This window comes from Lotus japonicus, chromosome 1 (genome assembly GCF_012489685.1).
Source record: "Lotus japonicus ecotype B-129 chromosome 1, LjGifu_v1.2".
Classification (NCBI taxonomy): domain Eukaryota; kingdom Viridiplantae; phylum Streptophyta; class Magnoliopsida; order Fabales; family Fabaceae; genus Lotus; species Lotus japonicus.
This window is the reverse complement of record NC_080041.1, coordinates 1522856-1544684: the sequence shown is the minus strand read 5'-3', so window position 1 is coordinate 1544684 and position 21829 is coordinate 1522856. Positions and strand designations below refer to the sequence as shown.

The window sequence follows — 21829 nt, the reverse complement described above, 5'->3', positions numbered from 1 at the left end:
ACAAGGAGAGAGGCTTAGGAGGCTAGAGAAGAGGCTTTGGTATCGGATTCGGCGGCGAGACATCGCGACGGTTTCGGTTCTTCTCATTCTTCTTCTCTATTTGTAAAGCTATCCATGAAAATGGATAGTTAATCTCTCTTTTGTTGGGATTTGATGTAGTTGTATGATACTTATGCTCTCTATGTGATTCTTTTCAATATAAAGCATGTTTTTAGTTGTTGATTTAGTGATTTTCTCTTGATCTTCATGCTATATCTTAGATTGATCACCTAGGGTATTTTGTTTGATTCGACTTGTGAGCGAAAGCTACAACATTTCGAGTCCGAACTAGTGTTAATCACCTAATAATCCTAATTGCTAAACATAGAGTTAGGTTTGTTAGTCACTTAAACACCTAAACTTCATGATAACTATCTTTCCTAATCATGTGAGACATCAATGTTTAGGATTAGATAGTTATTGTTATCCACTCATGCGAGACATCGATGAAGTAGGTTGAACTGGTGTAGATGAATCATATACTTAGGCTTGGTTTGTATTTGAATCACTAGAACGCACAAAGGTCATTCAATGAAATCTAATCCCAACAATTCCGCATACCTGTTGTTTCTCAATTAGTTTATTTTCTTTTCATTTAGTCTCATGTATAACCAATCAATCTCTTATGAATCCATCATTTAAGTTTGTCAACTATTGAACGGCATAGTGTTACACCTCCCTGTGGATACGACAAAACCCTTTACTATACTACAATTGAGTCTTGAGAGATTCAAACGTAGAGTGGTAAAAAATCTTTCAACAAAATTGGCGTCGTTGCCGGGGAGGTGTGCCAATACTAATTGCATTGCGATAGTTTTCATTCTTGAATGATTGTGAATATAGTGTATAGTTTTTGTTTTCAGTTTAATTTTTCTTATTGTTACTAATCTCTTGTGTTAGCTTGTGCTTTCGTTTTCATTCAATCGGCTGGTCAAAGAGAAAAGAGCAACAAGAAGCTTCTGAGTCGCTAACTTCCAAAAATGCAGCAACCATCTATAAGAGATCAGGTAATATGGTGTGATATTTGTTTTAACACTCACTGTGTGGGTTATTGTCCTTTTCAGGAAGTACAGGTATCACCACCACCATATCAATCATATTGTTCCCCAGAACAGGATAGGATTGCTAAGCTTGAGGATACCTTGGTCCAATTCATGCAGATTTCAATAGTTAACCAAAAGAATACCGAGGCTTCCATCAAGAACCTAGAAAAACAAGTGGGGCAGCTTGCAACACAACTAGCTGAATATGATAAGGTGGTTGTGGAAACAAAAGAAAATGAGGAAGAAAGTGAGGAAGAAGAGAAAAAATCAAAAAAGGAAGAAAATGGTCCGACCCTTCACCACTTACCGACTTCTTCAAGCCCTCCAAAGGTAAAACATGAAGTGGATGAGGTAAGCTTTGAAGATTTTGATAGTGTATCACATCACCAATGCAATGATGAAATCCTTAATGTTGAGCATATAGGCTTTGTGTTCGGTGATAGGTTTGATGAGCATATTGCATCAAATTCATTAAAGAATTGTAAATTTGCAGTCATTCATATGCATGTAAATAGCTTGGCATGTGATTTGAGTTGGACCGTGAAAAGAAAGAAAAAGAATGAATTTTTGATGGCTTGGAAGGCTTTTGGTACAAAATTAGATGAAGTCCAAGTCAAACGACCTAAGAAGCGGAAGGGGTTATATTATAACCCTTATTTGTGGTCACCTTGATTGTGTTTGAGTCAAGCTAATGACGTTAAACGAGCGCTTTCTGGGAGGCAACCCAGTGTTTTTATTGTTTTTGTTATACTTATGTGTTTTGTGTGTTTTTAGAAGTAGGTTAGTGATTTTGTGAAGCTTTGATTAAATTTGTGCTTTAAGGTGTTTCACAAGTTTTGATAGATATATTGAGTGAGTTTAAAGGTTTTGGAAGCAATGAAAGTGATGAATTTGGAATTTAAGGGATTGACTTGTGAAAATGCATGAAAACTACCTGAAATTTGGATCATGTGAAATTTCTTTTCAAAATCTGCAATTGAGACTTGTAACAAGTCCAAATTTTGATTTAGTATGCCTATATCCGGTTGGTGTGTATGGCTTGAGTGTTTTTCAAAATTTGGGGTACGTGGTTGTGAGTTTCGGATGAAAAATTAGTCTCTCCTAGCCATTTTCTGCATAAACTGTGAAAACGTGCTTCCAAATGCTTATGAACTATCTCATGTGTGAATCAATGTTGTTTTTTTTAAGTTTAAAAATAGTTTTGTAGTGAACCCTTTGATGATGTGATGAAATTTCAAAAATGAAGGTGAATTTGCTCTTGTATGGTTTATAGAGTGTGTCATGAGAAGATGTGCTTCAATTGTGTGCTCTAAGGCTCTCCACAAGTTTTAAATGACATGAATGAGTGATTATGAGGCCTAAAATGCATGAAATTTGAGAAATGAAAAATATAAGGTGTTTAGTTGAGAAATCATGAAATTTGACCCTTAATGGAACCTAGAATGACTTTTGTGCTAAATGTGCTTCAATTGCTAACTTTTAGGTATGCACAAGTTTCATAGGGTATTTGAATGTGTATGGACCAAATTGTATGTGCTAGAAGTGATAATATCAAAATTTGGTCTATTGAGTTGTGAAAATTCATGAAACTTGTCTTTGGAAAACTTGGATTGTGAATCTTTGATGAATTATGCTTGATTGTTAAATTTTAGGGCTTGAACAAGTTTTAAATGATATATGAATGAATAAATCAATTGGCATGATCGGGAAGTGTAAAGCTCAAAATTGGATCGATCGAGTTGTGGTTTTTTGAGTTTTCTTAAGTTTTTACACTGCACAGGGCGCCCAGCGCTCATCTGATAGGGCTCAGTGGCCTCAAACTCTGATGTTGACCGCTCAGCGCTATGCAGAGGCCGCTCAGCGCCACCCCCTTCTCAGCAATCCACTCTTTTATTCAAATGAGCGTAACTTCTTCATTTTCTCTCGGATTTGAGCAAATGACCACTCTATGGAAAGCTCTTGAAGTGAATTTTCATATGGAATAGATTTTATATAGCTTCAGTAATTTTATATTCTCCTTTACCCCTTGTAATCTAACAAGTTTGTTAGTGACTGTAAGGCAGATTGACAAGAGAGTCATACAATTTGGCTTGAGGACAGTCCAATTCTCATGAAGGGGGAGAGAGATCAAAGATCTTAGTAAAGAGCTTGGGTTCAAAGCATTCACATCATGAGGGAGTCATTTTCACTTTGTTTTTAGTTTCTTTTTGATAGTATAGTTTATATATAGCACTTGTGTCCCGATTTCCATGATTCTCTGACTGTTTCAATACTTGCATGACTATTGTGAGAATTGCTTGATATCTGCTATAAAAATGAATGATTCCATGATTGAAATTGTGCTTGCACTCATGGATTCCATGACTTGATATGATTGCATGATTTAATTGGAATTCTTGAAGCATACATGAAAATTACTCGAAAATCAGGGAAATTTGAAACTTTTTAGCCTGTGAGGGAGTGTTCCTATACACTGTGAGTTGAGAGAACATCACTACTATACATGGTTGATTTTGTTTGAGTCTCTGATATCATTGGTTGCATGGAATTGATAGGAAAGGATCAAGGCATATTTTGTTATGTATATATAGCTACTTAGCCAAATAACCTACTTATGCCAATTAAAATCCATTTGCTACCCCTTTGAGCCTGAAAGTTAATTTTTTTGTTTTTTTCTTGATTATGACCCTAAGCCTAAAAGAAAAACAATGACTTCTCCTAAGCTTAATAGGCAAAGAGAGCATTCTTAGTGTGGGTTGTTTGCAAGTTGGGGGGAGAAGGCTTTTGTGCTAAAGTTTCTATGTGATGTGAATCCAATCTCTTTGTAAATATTGTCAAATGTGAATATGCTTCAAAATCAAAAAGGAAAAGAAAAAAGAAAAAAAGAAAAAAAGGACAAAAAAGGAATAAAGATGATATTGATGAAAAACAAAGGGTTGAGTTAAATTGAAAATGGTGAATGAGAGTTGCTTTAAAACAAGTTAAGGGGAGTGAATATCAGGAAAGTAATGTGTGATTGCTCTCTTGCCTTGTTGAGTTTCTTTGCATATCCTGAAAAACCAAACTCTTTGAAGCCTAGCCTCATTACAACCCTATAAAGACCTTAGTGATCCTTGATTGAACATGTAGCTTTAATGATTGTGGAGACAGGTAACAATCTTGACTTCTGTGATTTAGTGATGCATATGAGTGAAACACTGACCTTTCCTGATTTACATGTTATATCTTGGCTTGATTGAGTGGTTCCTTGATCAAGAGTAATTGCTTGTATGTCTATTGAGTTTCTGGTTGAATAAGTAGTTGTATCATAGTCATGCATTCTCTTGTGGGCATCATGTTTATGTTTTGGATCATTGACTAAACCTCTGTGAGATCTTGCAAATTGAGCTTAGAAAAAAGTTTCAGTCATGCTTGTTTGATTACGATCTTTACCTTTTGTTTGAGGACAAACAAAGTGCTAAGTTGGGGGGAGTTGATAAGTGCCAATTTTACCTAATTTCGATGAGTAACTTAGGCATTTATCCTTATGAATTCATGATAAATCTTGATCAAATCCTACTTCTTTTGATTAGAACTTATTGATAGGTGAACTTTAGGCTAAGATGTGCTTAAGTATGATTTTAATCTCAACTTGTATTGTAGGATTGAAGATTCAAGGAAGAGGGCATGTTTTGGCAAGAAAAATGAATTTTGAAGATGTACTGGGCGTCCAGCGGCCTGCAGAGGCTGCCCAGCGCCCATGGCGATTCCAGAAACCCAACCTTGAAGGAATCTGGCCGCCCAGCGCCCAAAACAGGCCGCTCAGCGCCCTGTACTGCGTTTTACACTATAAAAATGTCATTTTCAGATTTTTGATAGAGAACTTGAGGAGAATAGAACCCTAACAGAGGGAAACACTTGAGAGACAAGGAGAGAGGCTTAGGAGGCTAGAGAAGAGGCTTTGGTATCGGATTCGGCGGCGAGACATCGCGACGGTTTCGGTTCTTCTCATTCTTCTTCTCTATTTGTAAAGCTATCCATGAAAATGGATAGTTAATCTCTCTTTTGTTGGGATTTGATGTAGTTGTATGATACTTATGCTCTCTATGTGATTCTTTTCAATATAAAGCATGTTTTTAGTTGTTGATTTAGTGATTTTCTCTTGATCTTCATGCTATATCTTAGATTGATCACCTAGGGTATTTTGTTTGATTCGACTTGTGAGCGAAAGCTACAACATTTCGAGTCCGAACTAGTGTTAATCACCTAATAATCCTAATTGCTAAACATAGAGTTAGGTTTGTTAGTCACTTAAACACCTAAACTTCATGATAACTATCTTTCCTAATCATGTGAGACATCAATGTTTAGGATTAGATAGTTATTGTTATCCACTCATGCGAGACATCGATGAAGTAGGTTGAACTGGTGTAGATGAATCATATTCTTAGGCTTGGTTTGTATTTGAATCACTAGAACGCACAAAGGTCATTCAATGAAATCTAATCCCAACAATTCCTCATACCTGTTGTTTCTCAATTAGTTTATTTTCTTTTCATTTAGTCTCATGTATAACCAATCAATCTCTTATGAATCCATCATTTAAGTTTGTCAACTATTGAACGGCATAGTGTTACACCTCCCTGTGGATACGACAAAACCCTTTACTATACTACAATTGAGTCTTGAGAGATTCAAACGTAGAGTGGTAAAAAATCTTTCAACAATCCCTACCCATTGGACGGGGAATCGATCTTATAGAGTTTGAGCCACATGCATCACTCTCGCGAGATCTCTTAGATCCACTACTTCCTGAGCCAACACTTCCTCCTGCTTGACTACAGTAACGTGGTTGATCACGGAGAGCCTGCCATTCTGCCATCAAATTAAATTGACCCTTCTTCCCATCTGCGTATAATTCTTGCGCTTGGGTCAAAATATCATTCTCCGACCAACCGCTTCGTTGCATACGCTTAGCGCCTTCATAAGCGCCAATCCATTTATTTATTTGCTTGCTCATATAATTATAACGGTTTCGGCATGCATTTCCATCTCGCGGAGGATCGAATGAGCAATGCTAATTACAATACTCAGCAATTTGACCCCAAAATGTTTCTCCTTTTTGTGTCTCCCGACAACACTGTTTGTTCCATATTTAAGCCACCCACTAATTAACACCTTATTTTGATCAGTGTTCCATGCTGGTAAGTGACTTCTCCTGCTCGTAGGAGTTGAATCCTCTTCATTTGGAGTGGCTTCATTACCAGCTGTCATGCCACCAAGAGTCATTTGTGTTGAAAATTCGAGAAATTCAGGTGCACCATCATTAAACGGCGGTGTTGGAGATGGATATCTGAACATAGATCCATGATGGGGATGAGGACGTTGGTTGAGAAATTGATTTGGATCTTGAAAATTATTGTGATTTTGGTAGTTGGATTGATTTGGATCTTGATAATTGTTGTGATTTTGGTAGTTGGATTGATTTGAATCTTGATAATTGTTGGAATTTTGGTAGTTGGAAATTTGATTTGGATGTTGATAAATGTTGGGATTTTGGTAGTTGGGAAACTGATTTGGATGTTGATAATTGTTGGGAATTTGGTTGTTGGGAAACTGATTTGGATGTTGATAATTGTTGGGAATTTGGTTAGAAGAATTCTGGGTGTTGAAATGGTACTTGTTGGGATCCATTTCAAAACTAAGGGGATAGTAGAAAGATAATAAGATGATGGAAAACTTGATTTTTTTTTCTGTGTCCAAATCAAACGAACCAAGTCTCTATTTATAGAGAAAAAAATCATGAATTTTGGTAAATTTTTTAAATTTTTTAAATTTTTTTTTTAAAAGATTAGGATAAAATAAAATCGCCCGGACCAATCAACGCCTGACACGCGTCCCAGCTGCAGCCATCTCTCTCCTCTGACGCGTGGCACGCACGCGCCTGTCGGTGCCCAACCGACGCGTGCCACGCGTCCCACCACCGGACGCCCTGGGACCCACAGCCTGCCAATTCTGCTTCTAACGCGCCTTGTCTGCGCGTGTGTGGCACGCGCCTGGCATTCACCAACCAGGCCGTGCCACGTGTCACCGAGGGCAGGTTTAACAAGTGTTGAATTTTTTCAACACCTCTCTCCTCTTTTCAACTTTCAACATACCCATTAAACACCATTACATACCAATTTCAACATTCAACATACACATTTAAACACCATTGCTGATAGTCTTACACAAGTCTTTGGAAATTGATATGGCACCAAAATTGACAGTGAAAGTAGCAGTTAGCTTACGATGCTGATGCTGATGCTGTGGAAAATTATTGGGGGTATGTGGTTTCTCATAAAAACTTGTAGGGGCCTCAGCAAAATAATATCATGGTTCTTTCCGTTTTTTTACTATTTTATTAGCTGATTTGATGCAAACTGTGTACCAAACAAAAACCAGCTATCACACAATTCAAGAGTTAAAGAACATGTAAGTTGGGATGTTAAGAATTGATTCCTAAAGGGTGAATTTATTTTTCTGATGTAACAACAAAATAAAAACCAGATGTGAAAGTGAACAAATATTGGAAAATTGGAGCCAACAATGGGGGCCTTGTTATGTGGACGTGGTGCACAATTATGCTAGATATACCTAAGTTTTTTAAAAAAAAAAAATAAAAAAGAGCTAGAAATACTTGTCAACATATACTTTTCCAACACGTCAATGCATGTATAAATGATTACATTCCAAATTCGGATCATTATCTTCCATCTTCAAATAATGCTTCTTCACCAATAAAATTGTATTATATCACTCATGTAAACATGTTAGTATTATATCTATATGTTTTTAATTAACATTATATAATATATAATTGATTGAAATAGAAAATAAAATACAATTTGAGACAGAGGTACGATATCCTCCAAATTCAATAAAAAAATTGGTGTCTGTTGTGGTTCCTCTTCCCAGATGCAGGTATGGTACTTCTGCCTAGTTAGACCAGTAGCAACAAAACATGTATTAAATGAGACGTCTTTTCCATTTATCCTGAAATGATTTTTAAATAATATTGTTTTAGAAAAAAAAGTTTATATATTTGCTAACTTGTCCCTAAATAAATCAGTTACCACAGTCAAAGTAATTTTTTACACCTTTCATCTTCAGTTCTCTTCTCTCCTCTCTCGTGGATGATCTTCTCCTCTCTCGTCTCTGCATCTTCCTCTTCTCCCTCACCAGCTTCAACGCCTGCACTTCGAGAACCACAACCATGGTTGCTCACAACCTCTCCTTCACACCTTTCATCTTCGCTTACCTTCTCTCCTTCTCCCCCTCCCTCACGCATTCGCACCCTTTTCCCACTTCCTGATTCAACCCTAAACCCCCTTCCCCTTCACCATGTCATCGAACAACCTCACTCTCCTCACCGCGTCACCAAAACACTCTAGAAACGCAGACTTTGAGTCAGAATCTCAGAAACCCAGATGCACTTTTCAGATGTCTTCACCCAGACGATGACCACGACCATGAGAGGCGCGGAAACCGATGCCATGGGGCTGTTGCTGAGGGAGAGAATCATGTTCATGAGTCAATTGTTGCTCTTTGCTCTTGGTTGCCCACAATTTATGTCTTAGAATGGGATTAGGGTTTGTGAAAATCGCCATTGGAGGACAGAGGCAGAAACAACAGAATTTCCCCTTTTGTTATGGCATCATGATCTTGAAGTTTTGAGTTTTGATTGAATTTCTCGAACAATGTTCAGAAATTACTGGGTTTATGTTCATAAATTTTGATTTTTTAACGCATTTTTGATCTAGTTTCGTTCATCTTCATATCATGTGTTGTGCGATTATGGGTCTCCTCTAATGAGGGGTTGTTGTTGTTGATGTTGTCGTCAGATTCACGGCGAGAAGGATAAAGGGGTTGCAGGGTTTGAAACCTCTCCTTTGCACGGCGGCGGCGGAGGAAGAGGGTGACGTTGATGACGAGGAGGATATGGAGAGACGACAATCGCAGATCTCCTCCTCTTGTAGCCAGGTGAAAGAGAATCTTGAATTTCAAAATCAAATCTGGCAGATCAACGAGGATTTCTGCAACTTCCTCCTCGCATTAAGTTATTGCATGGTGGTTTGGTTCTGGTAGCTAGCAGAGACAGAGGCAGAAACAACAAACTGAAGAATCAAAGATGAAGAAGTATGAGATTAGGGTTTACTGGTGTGTTGAGGATAAACCAACATCAATAGAATATGAACCAGCAATGTCTGTTTCAATCTTCAAACTAAATCTCACTCATGGTAAAAACTCATATTCACCAGAGGCAACTTTCTAACAAATTGCTAAAAAACCCTTCCCAAAATAAATATCACAAATTATTTTGATATTATAGAAAAAACGGAAATTGATGGAAAATAAAAAATCAGGTATAATAATTGCCAAATGTCTCTTTGTTATTTGACATACCACATGGAGGCACCACACCCACATTTCCCCAGAGGCACCACAGAATTCACCAAAAAAATTAAACACACAAACAATATCACCAATCAAATAAAAGGAAAAATATACTCATTTTCTCGGGGTGTATTACCAAAAAATGGGAGGGAAAATATCAGCATATGCTGACTTAGTTAGTAAGAATTAATCACTTTTTCTTATTATAAGATTTGTGTGTTCAAAGGAGTGTTAGTGGACACAGGGAGGGAGCAGACGAAGTGTGTCAACAAATGAATGAAGTTATGATCGTACCCGGATAGTAATGAACTTATACCTTCACTTTAGGCACTCTCCACTTCAGACTTGTAATTGGACCCAAGTACCTCTTAATGAAAGAACTGGTCACGCGCGGGCCGATGTCGTGAAACACCACCCAATCCTCCCACCTCCCGATCAAATAACAAAAACACCCAACAGTGTCACTCCGTAGAGCGGTCGGGCTAGGCCTAGTCAGAAAGGCTTTGATGACTCGGTTTACCTTAGGGAAAGGAAAGAGATAAAGAGATTATCTTAAAAAAAATATATTATCTTCTAGGCGGTTAGTGCTCGTTTGTGCGCGCGTGAACCAATCTTATATCATTCCTTCCTAAATAGATATAAAAGGAAATTTTCAAATTCCAAATATCATCAATGTATGAACGTGACTGAATGAAAATTTAAAGCCACTTTTTCCGGTTATTTCATTTCATGGGTGAACTCTGAAGTCTGAACCATATCATTTGTTTGAAGTCTTGGTGCATTTAGTTGACTGGCTCAGACTCATTCAATAGCAAGTACAATTGTCATTATTTTAAAGAGTCATGATATATACACACCTCTCCACTTCTTTTCCATCTTTATTTCTATCAATTTCTTTTTTCTCTATCAATCAAATCACCTATCATATTTTTACTTTCTCTCTCATTTCTTTCTATCTCTCCCTTCCTCCACCTCTCCACACCTCATTTTTTAGGTGTGAAGATATAATTATTCTCTAAACAAAAGTAGCAATTCGAGCTTGTCATCCAATGATAGCCTATCAAGTCAAGAATTAAAACCAAGGAAGCCAAAGTCTTGTATAGTGAGACTGAGGCAGGCCCACCGGGCCTTATGAAATCGAAAGCAATTATGAGACATCAAAAGTCAATATGACATAACAAAAACTTGAGAAAAAGCCACATTATAGTGGAGAAAAAGTCATGTATAGAGGAATTTTTTGGCCGAGCACATCTATTTTATATGTGGCTTTGTCATTAAAAAAAGTTACTTGTTTATGAAAAAGCCACATTTAAAATTTAAATACCTAACGTCAAAAAACATATATTTAAACACCAAATATCCCATTCCATTTAATCAATAATAGCATGATTCGTTAAATTATATTTTGACTGGTATTTTTTTTTTACCTTGAAATATGTTTTCTTTGAAAACCACAGAGGAAAAACCCCTCACTTTTATCTACAAGATTACTAGCCTATTTGGGTGAGCATTCCAATGCGGAGAATGCGTGTTTATTTAAAAACTTCTTCTAGTTCTAGTGGATTATAAAAATACACGTCTAGTGTGTGTTCCTACTTCCATAAAAAAGACACTATATTATTGAAAAATTTGATAAGCCTACTAGAAAAAACTGTAAAAATAAATGGAGTTATGATATTCAACTATATAACCTCAATTACGGATAAATGATACGTCATTGTAAAACCACAATTAAAGCATGTTGTAAGGAGATAAAGATCAAATTCGACTAGAAAAAAAAGCCCAAAAGGCCATGAAGCCCATAGCTTCTCAGTCAACCAGAAGTCTTGCAACCAAGCAAGTATATAGAGGAGGACGAGGTGATATAGTTAAGGAATATCTTAACCTAGTGACGGCCGGACATGTTGTTCAGAGGTAGTAAAAGGGCCTTCTATGAAACTTCCTAAAGAATCCAAGTCACTAATACGACAATCTGCAAACCTATGAATGCAGACTTAGTTGTTCATTAACTTAAATATTACTCATTAATTATTATGCAAACTTTGAGTTCTTCTTAAGACAGTGAGGCTCTCTCTTTGCTCTCATTAACTTGAGCATCGAAGTGCATTTTAAAAATACAGTACACCCTCATCGTGTCAATGCAGCTCCTTTGAGCCCGAGAAGCTTTTCAAGACCGCACACCATCATCAAAAACAAAGAGATTCGATCAATCTCCATTGTGAAAGAGTAACTCTCATGCAGAAGTTTTCAGGTTACATTATAAGTTTAAATATTATATATGTCGATAAACTCACACACTAAGTACATTGCTAAGAAGTAATAAGTCATCGACAATGAACAACCAACTAATTAATAGAAATCTATAGTTAAGCTAATCTAACTCTTGAATCACTTCCAGCTCCAAATTCAGACGTTTTGCAACAATAGTACCACTAGTACTGCTTGTACTAGCTGAAGTTTTTGGCTGGAAAGGGTTGGTGGGAACTTTTAACTTGTCTCCCTCTCCATGGAGCATCTGCATCACAGTCTTCATGGATGGACGATGCATAGGATGCCACTGAATGCACCAAAGTCCCACAATAGCTAGTTTCTTTGCAATTTCAAAATCTCCCTCTTCATCATCATCAATACGGACATGCATGTCTCTTCCTTCAACCAAACCATGTATCCAATCTGGATACAGAACTTGAACATTATTATTTTCTTGACCTGTAGTGTTGTTTACAATATTCTTTCTCCCTCCAACCATCTCTAGCAATAGCATCCCATAACTGTAGATATCAGACTTGTAAGACACATTGCCGAAGTTTCTAGAAAAAACTTCAGGTGCCATGTAGCCTAGTGTTCCTCTGGCTGCAGTCATGGACACCGTGCTTCGATTCTTGGAACACAGCTTAGCCAAACCAAAGTCAGTAATCTTTGGAGTGAAGGTGTCATCAAGCAAGACGTTATGAGGATTGATGTCAAAGTGAAGAATCCTCTGATCACAACCTTGGTGAAGATAATCAATTCCTTTGGCTATGCCAAGAGCAATCTCTTGCAACTTTTCCCATCCAAGGAAGGTTTTCTTATCCTTGTTGTTGGGTGAAGAGACGATGAAATTCTGTAGTGACCCGTTTGGGAAATAGTCATAAACTAGAGCTCTATGAAACCCATCAGCACAATAGCCAAGCAAGCGAACGACATTGACATGGTGTATTTTGCCCATGGTTCCCACCTCATTGATGAACTTTGTCCCATCATCTCCCTCTGAGTTGTTGAGGATCTTCACAGCAACCAGAATTTGTGTGGATAATTTACCTTTGTAGACTGCTCCATGAGCTCCTTCACCTAGCTTCTCTTTGAGTTTGTTTGTGATTCTCTTGATATCAGCATAAGAGAATCTGGTTGGCTTCAGAGCCCTGTAATCCTTCAAAAATTTCTCAACTCTTGCATGATCCTCCCCTTTCATCCTATAATTGCGATATATTCGAAAGGTGACACTGAGCAAAAACACCAGGAAAGGTAAACCAATAACTACACCTGCAAATTTCAAAAATATAAACTTGAAACAAAAGCATGTTCAAATGAAAACAAAATGGATCAAACAAACGTGAGCAAAGAGGAATAAGCTTTTATGTGCCCCAAATGGTGTATCATTTTTCTGTTTTGTTATATCAGTTAAAAAGACACATGAATGTTTGTAATGGACTCACTCATATCGTTTTCTTAATGGAATCATATAATTCAATTGGTCAAATAAATAGGATGAGACAGAAGATTTTGTTTGATCAAATTACCTGCAGCGATAAAAATTGCGGATTGATGAATTTTGTGCTTTGATTTGTGCTCACTCATCTTCATCCTCCTCTTTGATTTGTTCTTTAATTTGTGTTCACATCTTAAGCACCCTCTATCAAAATTTGTTTCCGGCCATTCCAATTGGAGTGAGTTCTGCCGTACATCATCTGAAAATAATGGCAAAACTTGATCAAACATTTTGGTGCACTGAAAAAGGTCCAAATCAACGACACTTTCTCCGGGGTCAGCGACATAAATTGGGCAAGACAGCATATCTTGGGCATTGGAGGAATTTTGAACCCAGCTTCTCAGATGGTGTTGTCCAACTGAAGAACAATCGAAGAAACTAGTATTGTAGCTTGACTGCGACGAGGAGGGTCTTAAAGGGTAAAACAATGAGAAGTTGTGTCTTAGAAAGAGTCTAGGAAGACAGTGGTCGGGATCAGATAGAAGTATTTCTCGTCTTTCGCAGTCTATGTAGTTGACGAGGAGTCTCACTGGAACTGGAAGTGCTGGAAATTCAATCATCATCTGCTGATCATTGCTGTTATCTGCATAAGATAGATGGAAGGGACAGGATTGATTATTGTGAGCATTTCCAACACTAGTCATGAAGAGCAGCTGCAGAATTATTAGCAGCGCTAGCATTGACATCATGCTAGTTTTCATGTCTGATCTGTTAACCTCTCTAACTATAGCATAGAGTAATTGTTTTTCTTGAAGAAATAAGGTAAAGAAGAAATTGTGTGGAATGTGAAAATTCAAACAAACCCATGCGCGTAAGTCGTCCCAGTACAGTCCCACACAAGACTTCCAAGTCAATGTAATAATGTCATGATTTTGATTGAGAGAAAAATGCAACATTGAAGAAATCTGAATGTGATAATGCAAACCACAAACCAATTAATGGAAGAATGCGCGTAAGTGGCACACAAAGACTTCCAAGTCCATCATGATTTGATAGGGCTGGCTGGCTGAAAGAAAGACTTTGACTTAGAGAAAGACAATCAATTGAGTATGTCCTTAGAAAGCTGAGTATATCAGTATATGAATGAATGAATGAAACATGTTTGTTCTATCGATCCCCGCTAGAACTAGAACTTGAAGTGAAATTAACAATAAATCATGAAATTGAAATCCTTCTTCTCCTCACCCTCATGCTTCCTCCTCCAAATTATACTTGTGCTGCTACTCCTGCAGCTGCATCAAGAAACTGCAACAGCTAAAAAGACAACGTGTCCTCCTTCTCATTGCGGCAAATTCACAAACATTATGTACCCATTTCGGCTGAAGGGTGACCCTGCAAATTGCGGGGATCCGAAGTACGAGTTAGCTTGTGTAAACAACAGCACACTGTTGTTACCTTTGTTTCCTGGCCAAAACTACCATGTGAAGGCAATCAATTACAACAACTTCACCATCCGGCTCGTCGATCCCGCCATTCAAGAGGGTGAAGAAGATTGCTCCTCCTTTCCTCGCTATTTTTTATCGGCACGCAATTTCCCTCCTTCTTCTCTGTTGTTAGATGAAAACAACTACAACGCAGGTCCTTATGATGCCAGTCAATATAGATTAGTTGATGATGAAGGCACTGGATATGTCAGTCAATCTAGATTAGTTAACACACGAATGTTCCAGCACGTGGTTTTCATGAACTGCAGCAATCCAGTGAGGGATGATCCACTGTACGTGGATTCAGCTCCATGCAGCAGCAGCAGCGTCAATTCCCATGATTCACAAGGCCATGTTTATGCCATCGTTGGGGACTTGTTGGTTGGGAATTTCAAAGTTGGCTGCAACGTGAAGCTTGTTACACTCATGTCCGTTTTTGGTTACAATTACAGTGAAGAGAATTGGGTGATACCCGACCAAACATTTTCATACGATGAAATTCATAGGATGCTGGTCTCTGGATTTGAGGTTTCATGGATGGGACATCCTTGTCAACATCTTTGTGGAAAGCCTGATTGCTTTTTGATTGTAAACACCCAGAGTCTTCAATGCAAGAAGTTCGTTGATTACTGTAGAAGTCCACTGGGATTTCCAATCACTTGTGGTACTGGTAAGAACTAAGAAACACTTGAAGTTGAAATTACTGTTTGTTTAGTTTTACCCTTTTTCATACAAATATTTTTGATTTAAAAATTCAAAATGATGGGTTGGTTATTTAACCTAAATTTTCTTATGGGTCATTTAGACAACTTCTATAAATTATATTTTCTTAAAATATAAGTCACTTTTTAGACAAAATTGAAATTTTTCTCATGGGTCATTTAGATAAAATTCTGTTTGTTTTTGCCTTTTTTCTTACAAAATTTATTGTTTTAAAAATTCAATACTCCCTCATTCCATATTACAAATCACATTTTCTCAAAATATAATTCAGTTTTTAATATCTATGAAATATTAATTAATTTTTTTCATGTTTACTCTCATTTAATATGAAATAGATAGTTTTTTTTTTTTTGATAAGCATATGAAATAGATAGTGTAATTTTAAAAAGTTGTTAACTTAAAAAGAGAAATTCATGAATATTAAAAAAAATATATATAGAAAAGTCAAAGAAGTTTTTTACAAACAAGAAACCCATGTCTTAAATTTCAATGAGATATAGGATGGATATATAAATTGCATGCATATGATACAGTATTTATTCAACAAATTTTCTGAAGCAACTAAATTGTGACATATACACAGGACGACTACATAAATTAGGAATTTTCTCCAAGGGGCGAATATTTCTCGAAGGTAAGGAGCAACTGTCTCTTCTTTTCTTTCCCCATGTATGCTACAAATATTTTGGCAGCTGGCTTTGTCCTGTTATATTATATCCGTCGCATAGTGGCATAAATTTATTTTCATTTGGTCAACATAAGTACCAATGGTTACTACTTATTCTTTCTGGTTAAATATTGTAGTCTTTTGTATGCTATTGCTTCCATTTGTTGTGTATAATGTGTAAACTATTTTTATTTGCAGAAATTATAGTCGGGATTGGACAAGGTAATATTTTACTTCAATTCATTGTGCATTCTATTTTTCACAATTTTATTTAACACTATATATATATATATATATGATAACGGGTGAAGAGATAAGTATATATGATAACTACGATGGGGATTATACAGCTTCTAAACTCGATTTTAAGATGGGAAAAGTCACAGGATATGTCTTGGCATCATATATTGTAATGAAATTTATATTTGGTCTTGTAATTTTCTTTGGAAAATTAATACATATATATCGGAGGAGTCATACATCAGTTTATGAAAATCTTGAAGATTTTCTTCAAGGGAGCTCCCTCATGCCAATAAGGTATTCATACAAAGATATAAAGCAGATGACTAGAGGTTTTAAAGACAAGTTGGGTGAAGGAGGCTATGGATTGGTTTATAAAGGAAAGCTCCGTAGCGGACTTTTTGTAGCGGTAAAGATGCTGGGAAAACCTAAGGCTAATGGGCAAGAATTCATTAGTGAAGTCGCAACCATAGGAAGAATACATCATGGCAATGTGGTTCACCTTATTGGATTTTGCGTTGAGGCATCCAAACGTGCTCTTGTTTATGAATTCATGCCCAAAGGTTCTCTTGATAGATATATTTCCTCCAAAGAAGATGAAATTTCTCTAACTTGTAGTCAAATGTACAAAATATCTCTTGGAGTTGCTCGAGGTATTGCATATTTACATCAAGGTTGTGACATGCAAATTTTACATTTTGATATCAAGCCTCACAACATCCTTCTTGATGAGAACTTTATTCCTAAGGTTTCAGACTTTGGTCTGGCAAGACTCTACCCAATTGACAATAGCATTGTCACTTTGGCTGCAGCAAGAGGAACAATTGGCTATATGGCTCCAGAATTATTTTATCAAAATGTTGGAGGAGTGTCATATAAGGCTGATGTCTATAGTTTTGGAATGCTTTTGATGGAAATGGCAAACAGGAGAAGAAATTTGAATCCATATGCAGATAACTCAAGCCAAATTTTCCTTCCTCTTTGGATTTATAATCAATTGATTGAGGAAAGAGAGATAGAAATTGGAGAAGTTACCTATGAGGAAAAGGATAATGTGAAAAAGATGTTCATAGTTGCTCTATGGTGTATACAACTAAGGCCCAATGATCGTCCATCAATGAACAAAGTATTGGAGATGCTCGAAGGAGAAGTTGAAAGCATTATAATGCCTCCAAAACCTTCTCTATACCCAACTGAAAGTATTCAAGATCTTGAAAACAATACTGATAAATTCACATCAGTTGATACTTCTAGCTCAATGTGTTTTCTAGAGTAAATTGCAAATGATCCTTTATTGAAGGATTCTTCTTGATCTTTGCTAGTAATTTTATTTTCAATTATATTTTGTACTTATTTATTGAAAACAATTACCTTCGACAACGCCACCTTTTTTCTCTTATTTGGAGATATTATTATCTTTATTTATGAGAAAATACATATGTTCAGTTTTTCCATTTATTTGAAGAAATCGTACTACGATACAAAATAGAACTCACACCTCCATAAATAATCTCTTATGTCATTTTATGAGAAGTGCTATATCTTACGAGATATAGTTAGTGGAACTAAATCGGAGAACCAGTAGTGATCTATGAGAACTGGTATAGTTTTCTATGGCAGGTTCCTCCGCCACTAAATCGGAGATCTAGAACTGGTACTAATATATGAGCTAGCGATAAAATGATAGAGAACGAAGAGAAGCGGAGAGCGGAGAAAGACCAGATCTACGAGCAACTGGTAAAACACTGCGCCATTGTTCTTTTCAGAAATTGAAGGTGGGTACAAACACATCATATGCCATGTCATTCTTACGTTTTGTATACAAAATATTTCGACCTATTTAGCATTAACTTAAGTTAGAGTGACTTTCGGATCAAATGCAGAAGTTTTTTTTTTTTTTTTGACAAGTAATGCAAAGTCTTATTTACTCAAATAACATTCATAAGTTACTTTCAAAAAAAATTCATAAGTTTTATACAAATATTCAATTAGATCTATTTAATCACGTGAATTAAAATATTAAAGTCCTGCTTGATGAACCAATTTTACAACTTCCCGTATAAAAGCAAAACCAATGAATCTCATGAAGCCTTTCTTTCAGGCCCGTATGATGATTAAAATCACTTTTTGCTAAAAAGTCTGTCACAAGACTGGAAACTCCTTGTTGTCATAAAACACCAGCTGTGAGTGTGAACAAATTTTGGAAAATTGGAGCCAACAATGTGGCCTTTGTTATTTGGACTTGGTGCACAATTAAGCCAGAAATACTTGTCAACATATGTCATATATTGATATATACTTTTCTAACACGTCAATGGATGTGTATATATAAATGAGTACATTCCAAATTCGGATCATTATCTTTCATCTTCAAATAATTATTCATCACTAATAAAATTGATTGAAATAGAAAATAAAATACAATTTGAGATAATAAAGATCCGATATCCTCCAATTTCAATTAGAAAATTACGCACAAACAATATCACCAATCAAATGAAAGGAAAAATATACTCATATTTGTTCGAGGTGTATCACCCGAAATTAAAAAAAAAAAGGGAGCATATCAGCATATATTGAGTTAATTAGTAAGATGAATCACTTTTCCTTATTATTAGATCGTGTGTTTCAAGGAGCGCTAGTGGACACAAGGAGGGAGTAGGTGAAGCTTGTAAACAAATGAATGAAGCAAGGATTATACCCATATAGAAATTACGTTCTTCCCTCACTTTAGGCACTGTTTACGTTGTTTTTTGGTAAACAAATATCCTCTTAGTTCGACTAAAGGAAGTTTAGATTCGGGGTCCTTTTGAGAAAACGCTTTGCCAAAGTAATGTGTGTGTAAATGCTTTTTCGACAACACCAAGTTGGTTTAAACAGAACTGAATTTCATTAAACACGGGTCAATTACAAAGGAATCACATATATCAAAATAACATAAAAACTACAAGAGATAAGGATCTCGACAGGGAAATGCATAAAAGAACTGGGGAATTAACAAGCTTAAATGCAAGAAAACTAAAGTGTTGGTTCTGCAACATACTCCTCCATCATCACGTTTTGCTCTCTGAGTCTCATTGATGCGGACGTTTAGAGCTTTTGGTGAACTTTCAGAGTTTTGAGTTGGGAACCTTTCTTTCTGCTGCTGCTTCTTCTATTTATAGTGTTGTTCCTGCCCACGTTCTTGGCGGTTTCTCTTGGATGCATGATGGCTTCGTGGGTTTTGAATTTTGGCGCCATGCCCCACGTTTAGCCGGTGGTCTTCGCGCACGTGACTTTATTACCGCGTGGATGGTTCTGAGTCGTGGGCAACCGTTGCTATTCGTGGCATCGTGGGTATATGCACGTGCTTGTAGTTGCTTGTTACTCGGTAACTGCCTCTTCCATTAAGATGGTCGAGATTTCTTCATCTGTTGAGTTTGTCGAGATATAGCTCTCACTAACTTGACTTTGAGGGACACCGTATGCTGAGTTGCCGGTTTCGCCATAACCCTTGTTGTCGAGAACTCACCTTTGCACCATGGTGTCGAGAGTCGTGGTGCTCGTAATTTTAGCTTAACAGTTGCCCCCCAAGAATGTTGGTTGTCGACTGCTCTGGCTTGAAGACACCAAGCATTTTTGATCGCAGCCGTTCGATTCCAACGATTCAAATACTTTGTGCTCTTGACCATTCGATCTTCAAGTCCAATCAGCAGCCATAACGTCTGATGACTTCTCCACTAGCTGACAGTTATAGCCTTTTTAGGGCCATGATTTCGCCTATGCCAAAAAGCTGAGAAGTGACATGAGTTAACTAATAAAATAATCGCTTGGACCCCAAATTTTTATAAATTACCGCTCAATGCGGCCTGGGTTCCGTTTGCCCTTCTGTTTATAAATACCCTCTTGGTATTCCTCGTTCAAGCTTTACACTTTTCTCAAACCTTCAGCTTCTTCCCCCAGCGTTCTCACTTCATCTTCTTCCGTTCTCTCTGGAATATCTACCGTTTTCTTCGATGGCTTCCAATCCTGAGCAGACCATTCCGCTGGCCACTGAGCTTAAGCTGGATGAATCCAAGCGCGTGGCAATCCCGGAACCCCCCAACGAAGCAGAGAAGAGAGCTATCTGGAAATCCCAGGTACTCATTCCTTTCTCTGTTAATGGTACTTTACGCGCCATTTTGGGTCCTTTGAAAGTAGTAAAGCATGATAGGCCCAATAGTCTCCCTGAAGACCATGAATCATTTCACCCTAGCGTTAGGGGAGAGAAGCTTATTTTGGCATTTCAACCTTCTTACCGTATGCCATTTCTTTCTACCCAAAACGAGCCTTTCGTTCAGCTCCTCCTAACCCCTCTGCTAACGACAAAGCCTACCTGAAATGGTTAGATAGGGTTGAGGAAGATAAGAGGCAACACTGGAAGGATGTCGGGATTCTCGACTTGATTCAGCTGTCGAGATCTCCAATCTCGTATAACCCTGCTATGTTGTTGAGTGCACTTTATTTCTGGGAGAGGTCCACCAACTGCCTTCATGTTCCCTTTGGCATGATCACCCCCACCCTCTTGGATGTTGCTGCTATCACCGGATTATGGCCCATTGGTGATGATTATCACTCTGCACCTGCCACTGTCAAACCCATCTCGATTCCTACTGACAACATTTCTTTTAGTCGATTCATTAAGGACCATTATGTCGAGAGTGGTGAGGTGTCTGATGCTGAACATGTCGCTTTCTTGCTGTATTGGCTGTCTGCTTATGTTTTTTGCACCAAGTCTTTGCGCATTCCTGCCAAGCTTTTGCCCTTAGCCAATCTACTTCACGAGGGTCGACAACTCGCTATGGCTAGGCTTGTCCTTGGCAACCTTTATCAGATGCTGAATGAAGCTGTCGAGGATATCCGGAATACCAAGACCGTCTCTCTGAATGCAGCTGGACCTCTTTGGTTGTTTCAACTTTGGTTGAATGCAGTTTTCGAATCTCTTCTGCCGGCACAAGATAATCCTCCAACTGTTTCTAACACCAGGATTAATGCCCACAGACTCGAGACCCTGACCCCTGCTTATGATGCGTCGAGTTTTGAAGCTGATTTCAGAAAGTACTTTACCATGTTTCTCAAGCTGAAGCACTATCGTTCCAGTTTCTCTCCTTACAGCAAGGCTGTTCGTGGCCCTTTCTGGCTAAGGAATTCTTATCCTAATGCTTCTGATTCTGCATTGCCCAAGGAGCACCACATCACACTCTGGAGGACCCTCTTATCTCCTAGGGTTTTAACTGTGGGCTTTGCTAGCAGTCACTATACTCTGTGTGGCTACAACCCTCAATTGGTTTCTCGACAGTTTGGGCTTAGCCAAGTTCTACCCAACACTTTATTTGACAAGAGTCTAGTCCTGTACCCCGGAGCTATTAAAAGGGCTTCTGCTTTCGACACGACTGTTCAGTTTTATAACAAGAAACTCCTCAACTTAAGCCCCTTCACTTACGCTCCTTCATATTATGCTACTAATGCTTTCAAAGCCCGGTGGTCTGAGTATTGGGCTCAAATTTTGAAG

At 37.6% G+C, this 21829-nt stretch overlaps 2 protein-coding genes across 3 annotated transcripts; one reads left to right on the top strand and one right to left on the bottom strand.

Moving 5' to 3' along the window:
- Positions 1–11685: 11685 nt before the first annotated feature.
- LOC130732950 (rust resistance kinase Lr10-like) lies at positions 11686–14571 on the bottom strand. 2 transcript variants are annotated; one of them, XM_057584974.1, is made up of 3 exons: positions 14431–14571; positions 13277–13828; positions 11686–13019 (listed from the first exon to the last, which is right to left on the bottom strand). In XM_057584974.1, exons 2-3 carry the CDS (start codon positions 13806–13808, stop codon positions 11869–11871), a joined length of 1683 nt encoding a protein of 560 aa, XP_057440957.1. In that variant the 5' UTR covers positions 13809–13828; positions 14431–14571; the 3' UTR covers positions 11686–11868. The 2 variants fall into 2 exon arrangements, with proteins under 2 accessions (XP_057440957.1, XP_057440956.1); XM_057584973.1 differs by lacking the exon at positions 14431–14571 and having other exon boundaries at positions 13277–14210.
- On the top strand, positions 14403–17671 carry LOC130732518 (uncharacterized). Its single transcript, XM_057584548.1, has 4 exons — positions 14403–15339; positions 15976–16182; positions 16258–16281; positions 16341–17671. The coding sequence occupies exons 1-4, from the start codon at positions 14403–14405 to the stop codon at positions 17573–17575; spliced, it is 2403 nt and encodes an 800-aa protein (XP_057440531.1). The 3' UTR covers positions 17576–17671.
- Positions 17672–21829: the final 4158 nt, after the last annotated feature.

Coding starts and splice junctions, on each gene's coding strand:
- LOC130732950 (XM_057584973.1), bottom strand. CDS start 14,141: ATGTTGCATTTTTCTCTCAATCAAAATCATGACATTATTACATTGACT. Junction 13,020..13,276: donor CGCAATTTTTATCGCTGCAG/GTAATTTGATCA, acceptor TGAAATTTGCAG/GTGTAGTTATTGGTTTACCT.
- LOC130732518 (XM_057584548.1), top strand. CDS start 14,403: ATGAAATTGAAATCCTTCTTCTCCTCACCCTCATGCTTCCTCCTCCAA. Junction 15,340..15,975: donor TCCAATCACTTGTGGTACTG/GTAAGAACTAAG, acceptor ACATATACACAG/GACGACTACATAAATTAGGA. Junction 16,183..16,257: donor GTTACTACTTATTCTTTCTG/GTTAAATATTGT, acceptor TTTTATTTGCAG/AAATTATAGTCGGGATTGGA.